This window comes from Phascolarctos cinereus, unplaced genomic scaffold (genome assembly GCF_003287225.1).
Source record: "Phascolarctos cinereus isolate Bilbo 61053 unplaced genomic scaffold, phaCin_HiC Scaffold_1;HRSCAF=81, whole genome shotgun sequence".
NCBI lineage: Eukaryota > Metazoa > Chordata > Mammalia > Diprotodontia > Phascolarctidae > Phascolarctos > Phascolarctos cinereus.
The window spans coordinates 203,114,499-203,128,023 of record NW_027555514.1 but is presented as its reverse complement, the minus strand read 5'-3'; the positions used below and the strand labels follow the sequence as shown (position 1 = coordinate 203,128,023).

The 13,525-nt window shown below is 40.2% G+C and overlaps 1 protein-coding gene across 5 annotated transcripts in view; it reads right to left on the bottom strand.

Moving 5' to 3' along the window:
• YAF2 (YY1 associated factor 2) overlaps nt 1-9,198 on the bottom strand; it is a 78,443-nt gene extending 69,245 nt beyond the window's left edge. Inside the window, exons 1-2 of one of the 5 annotated variants that reach the window (XM_078156531.1) lie at nt 9,004-9,198; nt 8,413-8,538 (exon numbers count right to left, since the gene is read on the bottom strand). In XM_078156531.1, coding sequence (XP_078012657.1) covers nt 8,413-8,538; nt 9,004-9,029 — 152 coding nt within the window. In that variant the 5' untranslated portion in view covers nt 9,030-9,198. The other 4 variants (XM_078156523.1, XM_020979757.2, XM_020979758.2 and 1 more) reach the window with 4 other exon arrangements.
• Between the last annotated feature and the right edge of the window lie 4,327 nt (nt 9,199-13,525).

Sequence of the window (13,525 nt, the reverse complement as noted above, 5' to 3'; positions counted from 1 at the left end):
ATCATGGAGCAAAATTTATTATGCCTCTGTTGAACTTAAAAATGCAAGGATAACAATCGTGACTTTGAACAAGGCAAGACTAAAAAAAGACATATTAAAAGTGATAGGGACAAACCACATCATGCTTAAAGATTACAAATTATTCTTAATGTTGAAGTTGACTTGGGGACAGGATGCAGAGCACCGAGTTCTCTACATCTAGCTAGTGACTATAGATCTAAGAGGGATGATGGCAGTGGCAGAGTTCTGGTGTAAAGAGGCAAGGGGATATTAGGCACCAAATGTATACATACATAATGTATACATACTTTCAAGCCAGACTGATGGGTTGCCAGCAATGACATGGTAGAAACTGAATATAATACCAATGTGATCATTATAATAACTGATTCCTTCACCAAGCAAGCTAATCAAGTGACAGATGATGTCAAGAAATTTTGGAATAATCAGAAGGGGGACATAATTCTTTGGAATGGACAGGAAGTAATGCCAAAGCTAAATCTATCTATAAAAACTCATGTGCAAATAGAATATATGGACCTCAACCATGTCTATCCACTTTGCAACCAAATACCCAAAAGATGGCCTTCTGATCTTGGCTGGAGTTAAGTTCAGATGGAATTTCAGAGAGTTTTTCTTTACTTCTAGTAGCTTCTTGGCTCGCCCCTCATGGTTATAATATGGTAAAGGGAGCCATCCACCAGCTCTAGTTGAGGAAAACAGCAGTCTGCTTCCAGTTTCCACTGTAACTGCTATGCTTGTGGTTACCCTGAATAAATCAATTCTTGCTGCCAGCTGCAGCTCCTGTACTCTATTAGAATTCCTTGCTGAAACTTTTCACAATTGCATTAGTCAGTTAACAGTCAACAAACATTTATTCAGCATTACTTATGTGCTAGGCACTGTGCTAGGTACTAAGGATACAAATACAAGCAAAAGGACAGTCCTTGCCTTCAAAGAGGTTACATTCTCAATGGGGAAGAGAATACGTAATAGAGAGGTGAAAGGAGGCAAAGGGAGAGGGTAGGAGAAGGTACCTAAGAGACAGGATGGCAAATTCTGGAGAGCCACAACTAGGAGGGGGAAAATAGATGATTAGCCTGGGGTCCTTTCTAAAAACGGAGGTTCTGAAAAACAAAAAAAATAAAAATAAAAAATTTAGAGGGCAGCTAGGTGGTGCAGTGGATAGAGCGCTGGCCCTGGAGTCAGGAGGACCTAAGTTCAAATGTGGTCTCAGACACTTAACACTTACTAGCTTTGTGACCCTGGGCAAGTCACTTAATCCCATTGCCTAGCAAAAAACAAACCAACATAAAAAGCAGATAAAAATGGAGGTTCTGGAAGTAATTCACCAACGGGAAAAAGGGGCCATAGAGGCAGAAAGATGTTCCAGAGCAAGAAGTTCCAAAGTGAGAATGTACTGAGGTATGGTGGACTGAAACATGCCTGGACTAGGACACTACTTCAAAATGGAGTTTCTGAGAACACAGTAAAGGGAGAAAAGGACCTCAGGGCAAAATAATATTCCAGATAAGAAGGCCATAGAGAATGTTCCAGGGAATAGTGGGATCACAGGGAAAAACAGACCAATTTTGAGGAATCCATACAGCATCAATGGGAGGGAAAAACTGAGGTAATTTGGCTTATACCATCTGTAGAGGGCAATATCATCGTCTCAGTCCCTCAGGCTCACTACCTAGAAGCCATCCTGGACTCCTCATCATCTCCCACCCCACTACATCCAATCTCTTGCCAAGAACTGTCAATTTCACCTTTGTGCCACCTTTCAAAAACATTCCCTTCTCTCCTCTGACAGCCAGCACTCTAGTTCAAGCCCAATAACCTGCTGATGGGTGTGCCTGCCTCAAGTCTCTCCCCACTCCAATCCATCCTTCCATTCAGCACCTAAAGTGATTTTCCTAAAGCATAGGTTTGATCCCCTCCTCAATAAACTCCAGTGGTCCCCTACTGCCTCTAGGATCAAATAAAAAAAGGTTTGTTTGACATTCAAACCCTTCAGAACCTAGCCTCTTCCTAGCTTTCCAATCATCTTATATTTTACTCCCCAACATTACATGCTATAATCCAGTGATACTGGTCTCCTGGACATTCCATTAACAAAACACTCCATTCTCTTGGCTCTGGGCATTTTCTCTGGCTGTCTCTAAAGCTTGAAATGCTCTCTCTCCACCACTCTGATTAGTGACCTCCCTGGCTTCCTTTAAGACCAACTAAAATCCCATCTTCTTCAGGAAACCTTCCCCAATCCTCTTAATTCTAGTGCCTTTCCTCTACTAATTATTGCCTGTTTTTCCTGTATGTAGCTTGCTCTGTATACATTTGTTTGCATGTTGTCTCCCCCATTAGACTTAGACCTCTTTTAAGGGCAAGAATTGCCTTTTACCTCTTTTTGTATTCCCAACACTCAGCACAGTGCCTGGAGCATAAAAGACGCTTAATAATCAATAAATAAATATTGATTGGGACTTAGTTTCCAGTTAATCCAATGAGAAGGCTGGACTACCTGATCTCTAAGCTCTCCACTAGATCTGATATTCTATAATTATATGAAATATACAGTATCATTAAAAGAAACACAAATGTTTATCAACTTTGAAATGCCATTCATTGTTTTGTATAGTAAAATTATTTAAATTTGAATTTTTCATTTTAACACGTGCTATGGGCTGGGCTTAAATTGGGTCTGTCCCCCAGCCATTTAGGTACAATACTGGAATGAAATGGAAATCAGGTCATTTACCAGTTAACAAAAGGAGTTTTACACAGCCACAGAAGAGGAGGGACATTCAACAGTGATATTCAGTAAGAATACCACATTGATTCAACAGAGTACAGATTCCCAGTGTCAGTCATGCTATCAGTTCATGCTCAAAAGACTCAAAAAGAAAGAGCTAGAGCTCCCCATAGTCTTTTGTACTCACAAAACCAGGAAGTCAAATCAACAACCTGAGCCGATCTCCTGAGCATGAAGAGAGGGGGAGGCAAAAGGCTTATTAAAAAACCCTGCCCAGCCTAAATGGCAAGGTACTATTGAAATATTGCTCCTATCATACCAGGGCATCAAGTGATATCAATTAATTAATAACTCAACAAAAAAGTACTTTAAGATGCTTATTACAATGTTGATAATAGGTATGTAATACCTATTCTGAATATATCATCTTTCATATACAAAAGATAGTACTGCATTAAAAAACTGCTTTTCTTTTTTTTTTTTAACTATAACTTTTCTTGTGGTTGTTCAGTCATGTCAGTCATGTCCAACTTTTCATGACTACATTTGGGGTCTTCTTGGCTAAGATACTAGAACAGTTTGACATTTCTTTCTCCTCCTCATCTTACAGATAAGGAAATGGAGGCAAATAGTGTTAAGTTACTTGCCCAGGGTCACACGGCTATAAGTGTCTGAGATCACATTTGAACTCAGGTCTTCCTGACTCCAGCCCAGTACTCTAACCACTGAGCCACCTAGCTGCCCCATTTACATATTACAAAAAGCTATAAATTCAATAACAGTAGCTAAAAGAGAAAATGTTCACAATTACCTCCAAAAGAGATAATACAATTAAAATATAACAGTGAACAATCTCCCAAAATAAAACCTTAATACTTCAGTATTCATTTATTATTCTATCATCTTCTGAAATAATGCTAAAGCAAATATAACAACAAATACAGTCATTTATCAAACAACTGTGTGCAGAACACTATACTAAGTATTAGGGAAAATATAAACATTTGTGTAAGACTCTAGATTCCCTACATTGAGAGAGTTTATCATCTAACAGGAGAATAATATGGAGATCAAGTAATGATGACTATGATAATTTAAGCAAATTAGTTACAAAATAAAGCAAGATCTTAGTAAAAATAGTTACCTGGAAGATGAGGAAAAACTTCATGAGATGACATTTGTGTTGGGGTTCAAAGGATGAATAAAAAATCAGCAGGAAAATATGAAGAGGGAGAACATTCTAGGCATAGAGCACAAGTAATAGAAAAGCAAAGGACATGTTCATGAAGGAGAAAGGAGTCCAGCACTGCTGAAGTGTAGAATGGATGAAAAGGATATAAAAGGCTGAAAAGACTAAGTGGCCCTAAATATTGGAGGGGAGACAAGTCATATAACCAGAACTATTCATAAAAATAATTATTCTGGCACAGTATGAAAGGTAGATCGGGGAAAGAAAAAAAGTGGAAGTCTTTTTTAAACAGGCTATTGCAATATTCAACACAAGTATTAGGGTAGAATAAAGGGATGGGAATGAGAATTTATAAAGCACGAACTATATGCCTGGCATTGTGCTAAGGCACTTTACAAAAACCTTATTTGATCCTCACAACAACCGTATGAGATGGGTGCTATCATTATCCATTTTACAGTCATGGAAACTGAGGCAAACAAAGGCTAAGTGACTTGCCCAGAATCACACAGCTAGTATCTGATGCCCAATTTGAAATCAGGCTTTCCAAATTCCAGGATGAAGGCAATAAGAATCAGCTATTAGCCAATAACAAGTTCTAAATGATGCAAAGGGAGAAAAAGGAAGTTGGATAAAACTTTTGGATGTATATGTTGTATGTTGTACTAAAAAGTGATCATCAAAATTGCCAGATTTGAAGAGAAAAAAGAATGAGACAATGACAAGAGGACCTATAGCAGCCCCAACTAGAACCCTATTCTATAACCTTCGAAAGTATGGTTAGGTACCTCTCGGAAGAATGAACATCTTGCTCAGAGAATTCTCAACATAGAAACCACACAGGAAAGTTTCTAGAATGAGAATTTACTTTTTTCAAGCATTAGAAACTATGGGGGTCTTTGTCATATTTTAACCAAACCCTGTTAAGACCCATAAATGCTGCCTTTATATTCTCCTTCCTATTTCTATCTTTCCAGTCAAAGTGAGTAAGACTTGTCTTGTGTGAGATAGGTGAATACTTTGGTAACTCATTTGGGAAAGAGAAAGCAAAAATAAGCACAAACAATCCACCACTACATTCACCACTAGGACCATAGATCTAAAGTTGGAAGGGAAATTTAGAGATTATCTAATTCAACCCTCTTATTTTACAGATGAGGAAACTAAAGCCCAGAGAAGTTGTGACTTGAACAAGATTACAGAACCCAAGTCCTCTTATTCCAAGTCTAGTGGTTCAAATAAAGATGTGTGGAAAAACATGAAGTAGTTTCATCTTCTTGTTTCTCTTAAGAAAAGTCTAGAAGAAAAGGTCTATGATGAGAAAATTAAGGACTTAAGGCTTGGCCTGGAACAAGAAAGATCACAAGATAATTAATTTAAAGCACAAAGGGACTATAGAAATCATCTCACCCAACTCCTTCACTTTATGGATGACAAATCTGAATGCCAGACACAGTAAGTGACTCACTTCAGGTAGCATCAGAGGAGTAATTTGAACACTGGTACTCCAATTACAAAGCCCAAATTCTTTACATTGATTCCACAAATGCCCCTGGATTTTATAAACCCATCGTAAAATGTCATCAAATTGAGTGACCAAAAAGCAACTAGACTATATATGACTTCAGCAATGAAAAGAAATTTCCATTTATCCAGAACAGTTGAGCAACAGGGTACTCTGATTAGAAGACTGAATCAATATTCTAATACAATAAAATTAATCCCTTCCGTTTCCCAGGATTGTTATAATAAATATCATGTACAAAAGTTAAATATAATAGCCACAGAAAACATAGGTATTTCAGCTGAATGTACACAGATATATGTAAGTACCTAGCTTTCTAAGAAAATAAATCCCTGATATCTTACCTCTCTAATAAAAATACAATACAGAAAAACAAAATCCACTTACTTAGATTCTAAATAAGTAGATTATTAGATCTTTACTGATCCATCTATGTTAACAGGTTAAAAAAAATCACTATGGCACTGAATATTCACTCAAAGAATTTAGTGAGGTATTAAAAATATTGGCTTAATTAGCCTTCAGGAATGGTCACATTCCTCTAAAGCAGGAGTTCTTGGATCTTTTTGTGTGTGTGTCAGATTCCTTTTTCTGTTTAAGCTTATGGACAGATCCCTCCTCAGAATGTTTTTAAATTGATAAAAAAAAATACACAGGATTACTGAGGAAACCAATTATACCAAAATATAGTTAGGCTTGGTCTCATCTGGAACATAGGCCTCATTCCAAATAATCCAACACTGAACTCATTTTCAAGTTACCTGTTTTCAGCTATAGCCTTAACATTACTGACTTAAGTACTACACTTAACTTAAAATGTCACCTCAACATTTAGTGTATAAACATTTCCAACACTGCAACTCTGGTCTTTACACAGTATGTTACACGCTCTTGACCCAATCAAATATTTCCAGGGAGGCAAATACATTTCAGCTTGCAATCAATAGGTGCCCTATTAAAAATTTAAACTGCCCTGTACCACTACTATAGCCAAACAGAGATATCTCACTATGGATTCAGGAACAAAAATTTTAAAAGATTAAGAAGCAAGGAAATGAGAGCTCTTAAGAGTTCAATACGGAATCTATAATTCCAAAGAGGCCATTCAGAATAAGGAACTTAGAAGTTGAAAGAGCAATGGTTCACTTTTAGTAAGACTATCTCTTTAGATTTCTGGGGAACTATCCAAAACCTCTTCAGCGTCTATCTAAATTACAAAGTATGCTGCTTCTCCGAGTCCTCCTCAAGCAAAGTTTTCATCAATAAAAGCTGAACCTAGAAGAGCCTAGAAGTAGCCGCCAGAATTACATATACTACCAAAAAGGCTTTCTAAAACTTGTTTAGTAATCTTTAAATAAGCTTACTCAGAGTAAGTTCTTCAATAATATTAAGCTCTAAATGCAAATCTAGTCTTATATTTTTGGCATATGGAAAATGTTTGTAACATGTATAAGTACAAGTATTTATTTGGCTAAGTATAATGTGGCCTTTGTTTTCTTTTTAAAAAAGCTTTAACTTTTTTGCTTTTTTAATAAGAAAAGTGTGTAAAATTTTCATGTATAAGTGGACATTAACACAAAAAGGGCAGAACAGATTTGTGTTGGCAACTGGGAAAAAAATCACATACATGGCAAAAAAAAATCAAAATGTGTAATTGAGAGGCTCTTACTACACTACTGTATTCTCTAGACTTAATGTCAAGATTTTATTTCTGTGCATTATTCATCATCTTTTCCATAAAAATGAAGTGAGGTTTAAAATGAGGGGAAAACCTCATTATTCATACTACTAATATTCTAAACAAACCTGTGTTGGTTAGATTCTCTTAATTACAATTGAAATGTTAGTCTGCTTATTTTGCTAATCTACTGGAAATCAGACTGATTCAGAGTATGTAATCTTTTCTAAATATTAGGCTGGATACACAAGTTTAATGATATTGGGGGCAGCTAGGTGGTGAAGTGGAAAGCGCACGGTCCCTGAAGTCAGGAGGACCTGGGTTCAAATGCGGCCTCAGATCAAACACTTGACACTTACTAGCTGTGTGACCCTCGGCAAGTCACTTAACCCCAATCGCCTAAAAATTAAAAAAAAAATTCCACATACAAGCTTAATGATATTAATTCACAGCCTGCCTGCCTTATAAATGCTAAGTATCTCTATAAAGCAGTTGTTGAGGAACCCGTACCCATTTAACTCTTAAAAGTGATTTCTTTCTAAGTTAGTCAGAACTCTTGAATTGTTACCTTGAAATCAGTTAAAGACCAAAAACAGGCAGAGGTTATTTTTAATTCAAGTCCAGTCTAATACACTGCCATTCAAGAAAACTTAGAACATTTGACCACTTAATTTAGCTAAAATATTGCTATTAACCTAGAATTTCATTTTTATCTTTAAAGAACATTAGAGAACTAAAACGAAATTAAATACAAATTTAAATCTAAACCAATCAGATTTTTATGGGTCCTACAGTCCCACATTTCATTCCGACATAATGAATTATACTGCTTCCAAATGACTGAGTGGTTTCTCATTGATCAAAAACTGGCAGAACAATGCAACCAACATTAAATTTGAAGAGAAAAACCGTTACTTCTGGCAACAGGAATAAAATCATATTGCTGCCCTTAAATATTTAATTCATTCTGAACAGCAAAAAAATATTACAGCTTCTTCTATTCCACCGCAAACCACACAGCTCAGGGCCCAATCAATCTGACCCAGTTCCTATCCTGGGCACAACCTCAGCTTCCTCTATTACCTCTGCCCTTTCATTTTATTAGAGTCTGTAAAAGGGGGTGAGATCTGTACAACGGGTGTTCTAGTGAATACCGCCTTTCCCCTTCTACCCACAGTGAGGGAAGAAGAAAAAAGAGAAAGAGAAAGGGGACCGGGTGGCCACTCAGCGCTCCACTCCGTTCGCCTCGCTCAAGAGAGACTCACCTAGTGGAAGTGCCCTTCCTCACATCGCACATCATGCATTTGAATGCCTCAGCGCTGTTTCGAAAGGTGCAGACACTACAATCCCAGTATCCCTCATCAGAGGATGGCTTCGGCTGCCGCTTCGGCCTGCAACACGCAACCCGAGAAAAAAAAGGCCCAGGGGTCAGCACCAGGGCCAAACCAGCAGCAATAAGCTGTACTCCCACCCCTTTCTGTTCTTCCCGAAGCCAGGCCTCTAAGCACTCGAACTGACTTCCCTCCCCCTTCTCCACCCACCCTGAACCCCCAAAGCAGCCCTCCCAGATTCGCGGCTGCTCCGCTCGAGGGGGGAGGGGAGAGCGGCGGGGAAAAGGGCGGAACACAAGAAGGGTGGCCGGGGGTCGCTGCTGCTGTGGAGGGCTGAGAAATGCTGCTACTGGAGCCGCCCACCAGCCCGTCGCCATCGCGGTTCCATTGTAGAGCGACCACTTCCCTCTAGCCAGTGTCGACAGCTTGGGCCAACAGCGAGGCGGCCACCTGAATCCAGGCGGACAGTGAGTGAGGCCACCTGCTTACACCAGGCCGCAGGGCCCCAAAGCCGGACGCTGTTACCTGGTGGGGCTCTTCTTGTCTCCCATAGCTCGGCTAAAAATACACCCCGGAACTTGCGATCGCTCGCTCGGTGTTTGTCAATAAAAATGATAATCACCCCTAGCGGAAGCAGTCAGGGAAGGGGGGCGGGGAGAGGTATGAAACGAAGCTGCTTAGGCACAGCCTACGCTGATCCCCTCCACCCTAGCCTCCAGCTGTCTGAGAAACTCCGGCTCCTGTCCACGTGACCCGAGCCCGCCAACCCGAAGCTGGGCCGGAGACTTCAAACTGCTCAGCTTGTGGGGTTTGTAAGCTGCCGTAGTTCCCTTCTCGGTGTCTGGTGGCGTTCTTCACCTCTTCTTACTCCTTGCGGCTGCATGGAAGCGACCTGTGTCACTCCACGATAGGTGACGTGAAGAAAACACAATCAGAAAGGCTTGCTACTTCCTCACCCAGCTCTGCCATAGAAAAACCTCACACGTCAGCCCTACTCTGGGGGTCTAAGGTTTAGGTGTACTTTACTTGTTTGGTGAACCTTGAAGCCCACCGCCGCGGATTCCCCTGGATGTGTGTGGGTCCCCGAAGAGTTGTCGAGGGCGGAAGATGCCACCCAGTGAAAAGGTAGACGGCCTCTGAAATAGGCATGATAGTGCAGGAAAAAGAATTCTGAACTTTTAAGTCAGAAAACCTGCATTCTGGTGTTCTGCTGTGTGCATCCATAACCTAGGGCAAATTTACAAAGTCTGTGAGCCTTGATTTCCTAATTTGTGGAATGAGGTCCTGCCCATCTTTCTGCCCCCCACTCAGCATGATCGCAAAATCAAACATTTATGGAGCACTTACTATGTTCCAGGCACTGTGTTGAGTACTGGAGATACAAAGAATAGCAAAAAGTGTCGCTGCCCTCAAAGATCTGATGTTTTAATGGAGGGGCCTGCACACAAACAACTATATGAGATATATAGCTATGCCTATATATAAGATGTGTGTGTGTGTGTGTGTATATATATATATATATATATAATCATTTAAGATTAGTTGAGCCCCAATAAGGGCCAAAAACCTGAATTAATCTTTTTTTCTCTGAGTGAACTAAAAGCACCCCTTCCTATGTCAGCAAAGTCCAGGACCAGGTAGAACTGATCAACATTCTTCCTGTTTGCTATCACTAAGCCCAGGATGTCTGGGACCAGACACTCTTGAATAGTAGGACTCTTCTTATCTTGGTCTATAATTTCAATTGACACTTTTACATTCTCCTATTTTATTGTATTTACAACCTATTCAATTAAGAAAATTCCTTTCCCATGCTATATATTAAAAAAAAACATATGGAGGCTGTATTTTTTGTAACACAGACATCCTGAGTCTGATCACTCTAAACTGTATAAAACCTCTCTCATTTTGCTTAATCTTGGAGTCAGAATCACGTTCTGGCTTCCATGTGCGTGACTCGCTAGCTAAAAGGGAATAAACTATATAATCATGTATCACCTAACTTGTTTGCCTTCTTTAACCAAACTTTCAGGTTGACAGTAAATACATATATATTCCTCCAATACTATATGTATGTAATGTATAACTACACAAAAATACTAAATATCTTTTTATAGATCACAGTGCGATAAAAATTGTATTTAGTGAAAAGCCTTTAAAGGCTTCAAGATTAAAAATTATTTGAATACTAAATAACTTAATCATAAAGAAGGAGTGGACCTGCATTGTAGGCATTGATTGGGCTGGGGCAGGGGGAAAGGCAGGGAATGAGGCAGAGAGTACTAACTGCAGAATGGGAATCCCAGGTGCTGGGGTGACTGGTGCCAGGACCTTCCCATTGGTGGTAGGTCCTGGTGACAGGGCAAAGCCGATACTGACCATGAGGCCTGATTCCCTTCCCCCCCACCCAACCCAGCTGCAGCACTGCTGGAGCTGGGGCCACTTACACCTTCTGTGGCAGGGTGGGCAAGATATACTGCACCTGTATGATGCCCCCAGGCTTGCCTAGAGGGGCAGGCTGCAGGGCTCATTGGGACATAGGGCCATTGGGGCCACTGGGGAGGGGGAGTTGCTGCAGCTGTGGCTCCTCCTCCTCCACCAGATGGGCCCTGGGCAATGAACTGCACAGGCTGGAGGGGCAGAACATAATTCAAGTTTACCTATGTTTTTCCAACATTTTTTTTTCAACACTTGTATTTGGGTATGTGAGAGGTTAAAAGGGAGAAGGTCTCTTGACCTGGGGGAGTCACGGGGGATCTCTGGCTTAGACAATCTTGTCTCTTTTCATGAACAGAAATGTCAAGGAAAGGTTAACAAGCGGTGCAAACTTATAAAAATAAGGTGTTTTTTTTTTTCTTTCTTCATTCTGGGATTACTTCCAAACTAGCTGCCTTCCTTCATTGCCCTAGAACAATGAAGATATTAATCTTGTCATTTACTTTTAACTTTTATAAAATTTAATCTTTATTTTTCCTTAAAACAAATTCTATAGAGTGGTACCCCAAAACTTACTAAGATATTTCAGAAGGGAGTGAATTCCTGGAATTACCCCAAGGGCCCAAGAGTTCTCCCCTGAAATCTTAAAATGATTAATCTTCAAACTCCTTAATCTGATGTTTTTAGTAGTTCCACAAACTTTGATTATCTGACCTTATTTCTGTATTTCCAACATAGCCAAAATTGAAATGACAGGGGGGAAAAGTATCTTATAGGTTTTTTTTTTTTTCTTCTACCCTAATCTCCCACAGGAAGCCTTAGGTGGGTGTTAGTCCTGCTTACTGGACAATTGCTTCAATTATGAAAGTTCATTAATCTTTTCCCAGTGTTTTAAACTCTCTAGCTACAGCCCTTAGAAGTTTTTCTAGCTGGCCACATTTTAAATCTTTCAAGGTAATAGAATCTACACAGACATTTTATATGACATCGACATTTTACCTTTTACAAAGACAGACAAAATGACAAGACAGATACAAACAGAACAAAGTGCACAATTAAAATCTATAGCTAGACATGGGACATGTGTTTATTAGCTTAACAGAATCACAGAGCTGACCAAATACTCTCTCAGCCTTGGGGGATGGGGGGGGTGAAGTGGGAATACAGCAAGTGAGAGCCTACTGGCCTGCAGAGGCTGGAGCCAAACAGAACATGCAGGAACAGTTGGTTAGGGGAACAGAGGTACAGAAAGGATATCCTTACCAGAGAGACCTGAGGTAAATTGGGTCACTGGAAGGCCCCAGAGTTTTCCTCACAAATAGTAGAGAGCTTGACCAAGGCAGGAGCTCAGAGATTGGAGCAGGAACAAAGGCAGGGGACTCATCAGACAAGGAGGGGGTCAGACTCTGGAAAAATAAATCTCTGGTGGCATCTAGTCCATTCCCACTGGTACCAGAGTCCAATGGCCCAGTTCCACGTCCAATTCCACTTTTGACACCAATTGATGTCAACCAGAGGAACTGGCCTCTAACCTCTGGGTGGACAGAGCCAAACAGAGTAGGCAGAAGATTCGGGATTCAAACAGAAGTTTAATTTCAAAGTGAGGGAAACAGCTTGCAAGCAGGTAGACATGTGCTGGAGCCCTGTCCCTAGTGTATGTGAGGGAGAGGAGCTGTTTTAGTATGGGAAGATCTCAATACTTATACTAATGGCTGCACAGTGAGCTGTAGCCCTGACAGTGAGAGTTAACAGCAACAGTGTGACAAGTTTGATTCCTAGCAAGGCTTCATGACCAGAAACAATTCTGGGATTTTGCTGTGACGAGATCATCCAGAGGCTGAGCACAAAGGATTGTTGTTATGCCAAGCTCAGGGCACAGCTTGCTTGCTGGGTCTTAGCTCTGGAAAACAGGGTATCTCCTAATATCTTGAGAGAACAAATCATGGAAGTGGTGATTGATAGCAAAACTTTTAGGGTACAACCAAAGCTGTACGTAAGTTTATATCTCAACAATATCACTAATAAATAAATGGGGTGGGGGCAGGAAATCTCAGAAGAGAGAAACTAGTATTAGGAAGGAACAGGAAAGACTTCTTGCAGAAGATGGGGTTTGATCTGAACCTTAAAGAAAGCCTGGAGGTAGAGGTGAGGAGAGAGAACATTCCAGAACTGGAGTATCAAGTCCAAGCAACAACAAAAAGGCCACTGTACGGGGATTATAGAATACATGGAAGAGTAAAGTGTAAGAAGACTGGAACTGTAAGAATGTAGGAAGGGAAAGGGTTATGAAAAGTTTTAAAAGCTAGAGGATTTTGTATTTGATCCTGAAAGTAATAGCGAGCCATTGGAGTTTTTTCAGTAGGGGGTGACCTAGTCAGAGTTGTACTTTAAGAAAATCATTTTGGCAACTGAGTAGAGGAAGGACTGGAGTAGGGAAAAACCAGAGGCAGAGAGACCAGCCAGAATACTATTGCAGTAATTTAAGCATGAGATAATCAGGGCTTGTACCAAGATGTCACCTGTGTGGGTGGAGGGAAAGAGTTCTATGTGAGAGATGTAAAAGTAGAAATGTCAAGACTTGGCAGCCAATTAGATATTATAGAAATCATTT